We start from the raw sequence: 1527 nt of genomic DNA, 5'->3' as shown, positions 1-1527 counted from the left end.
GAAATCTCTCCACACACTCCAAGAAGCTACTTCTACAATAGTTTTTAAATCTTACTTTAAAATGACTCGCCCTGATTATGAAGGAACTGATGCCGTACACTTTCTGCAAACAGAGATCACCAAATGGTACATCCAAATCTCCACTTCGTGATGAAAATTTGGAAGAGACGGGTACACGTAGCTCCCTGACACTTATTTTACAAGGGATTTTGAAACAAATGGCAAAGAATTTTCCAGAAGGGGAAGAGAGTGTGCAGGCTGCGTGACCTCGTCTTCATGGAACTTATTCAGGCCCAAGGTTTTTTCAAGCCAGTTTCGCCTGCCTGCACGCACTCAAAAACTGGGGCATCTGACACTCCTCTGGGGTGGCGGGCGTCTCGAAGGTGACAGAAAACCCTGAAATGGGCCTCGTCCCAGGATAGGAGACCTAAAACGCAAGCAGCGATGAAAACAGTCCTTGAAGCGGCCACCACTGCACGTACCACAAAAACTACTACTGACCTCACACTTTCCGTTGCAGAAGCTCTAGAAAAGTGACCCTGGCCCCACACACTGGGCTCTCGGCCCTCCCCCCGCCGTAGCACACGTGCAGAAACTTGCCCCGCGAGCTTTGTACGCAAAGGCCCCACACTGCGCCTGCGTGCACAGCGCTGCGCCATCATCCGGTGCTAGCGGGAGTCAGGTGGCAGCCACGGCCTACCGCCTAGTTAGAAGCCTGCGGGGAGCGGCCTGACGCTGGCGGCTGCCGACCCCACGCACTGAGGCTGCGCCCTGGTGATGTATAGGCTGGGGTGGGGTCCGTGGCCAGTTCCTTTCACAAGGCTTCAAGCAGTGACGTTAGAGGTGACGTAGGATTTCGTGGCCTTTCCTAATCTGTTCACGTGGATTTAAATTTTAGAAACACCCAAATTAGAAGAACCCCGACATTCTATTTACACGATGGAAAAGAGAAAATAACTTTGGTAACTGAAAATGTGTTTTTCAGATTAGTAGCTTTACAAGCGGTGGTCAATTCATCCCTAGATTCCATAGCTCTCTCTAGCATTACAACTTTTTCCACAATCTTAAGAGGAAAAAATTAGCTGTCTGCTTCTTTGCAGATATTATGCTTTGTGGCAAGCCTTACACAATTGAAAATTATATCTGGTTAATTTTTAACAGCTTGAAGTGTAAAGTACAATAAACTGCAGATATCAGAAAAGTGCATAATTTGTTAAGGGTGAACATATCTATACACTGTTGAAATCACCCCCACAATTAAGATAAACTTTTCTATCACCTCAAAGTTTCCTCATGCTTGATTGTAATACCTGACTCCTCCCAGCTCCTGTTCTGCTTTCTGTCACCATACATTAGTTTGCGTTTTCTAGAATTTTACGATATTAAAATCATACAGTATGAACGTTTAATCTAGCTTCTTTCCAATAGCATAATTATTTTGATTGATAAATTTTGTCCTATGTATCAAGAGTTTGTTGGGTTTTATTGCTGTTACTATTCCGTTGCATGAATATAACACAATTTGTT

The 1527-nt window shown here is 44.9% G+C and overlaps 1 protein-coding gene across 1 annotated transcript in view; it reads right to left on the bottom strand.

The window, feature by feature from the left end:
- Nucleotides 1-1006, bottom strand: part of STK31 (serine/threonine kinase 31) — a 135558-nt gene extending 134552 nt beyond the window's left edge. Inside the window, exon 1 of the mRNA XM_017872233.1 lies at nucleotides 502-1006. Coding sequence (XP_017727722.1) covers nucleotides 502-662 — 161 coding nt within the window. The 5' untranslated portion in view covers nucleotides 663-1006. The remainder of the gene's footprint in view (nucleotides 1-501) is intronic.
- Nucleotides 1007-1527: the final 521 nt, after the last annotated feature.

The sequence above is a fragment of the Rhinopithecus bieti genome, unplaced genomic scaffold (assembly GCF_001698545.2).
Source record: "Rhinopithecus bieti isolate Rb0 unplaced genomic scaffold, ASM169854v2 scaffold_6710, whole genome shotgun sequence".
NCBI classification, from domain to species: domain Eukaryota; kingdom Metazoa; phylum Chordata; class Mammalia; order Primates; family Cercopithecidae; genus Rhinopithecus; species Rhinopithecus bieti.
This window is presented reverse-complemented; position numbering and strand designations above follow the sequence as displayed.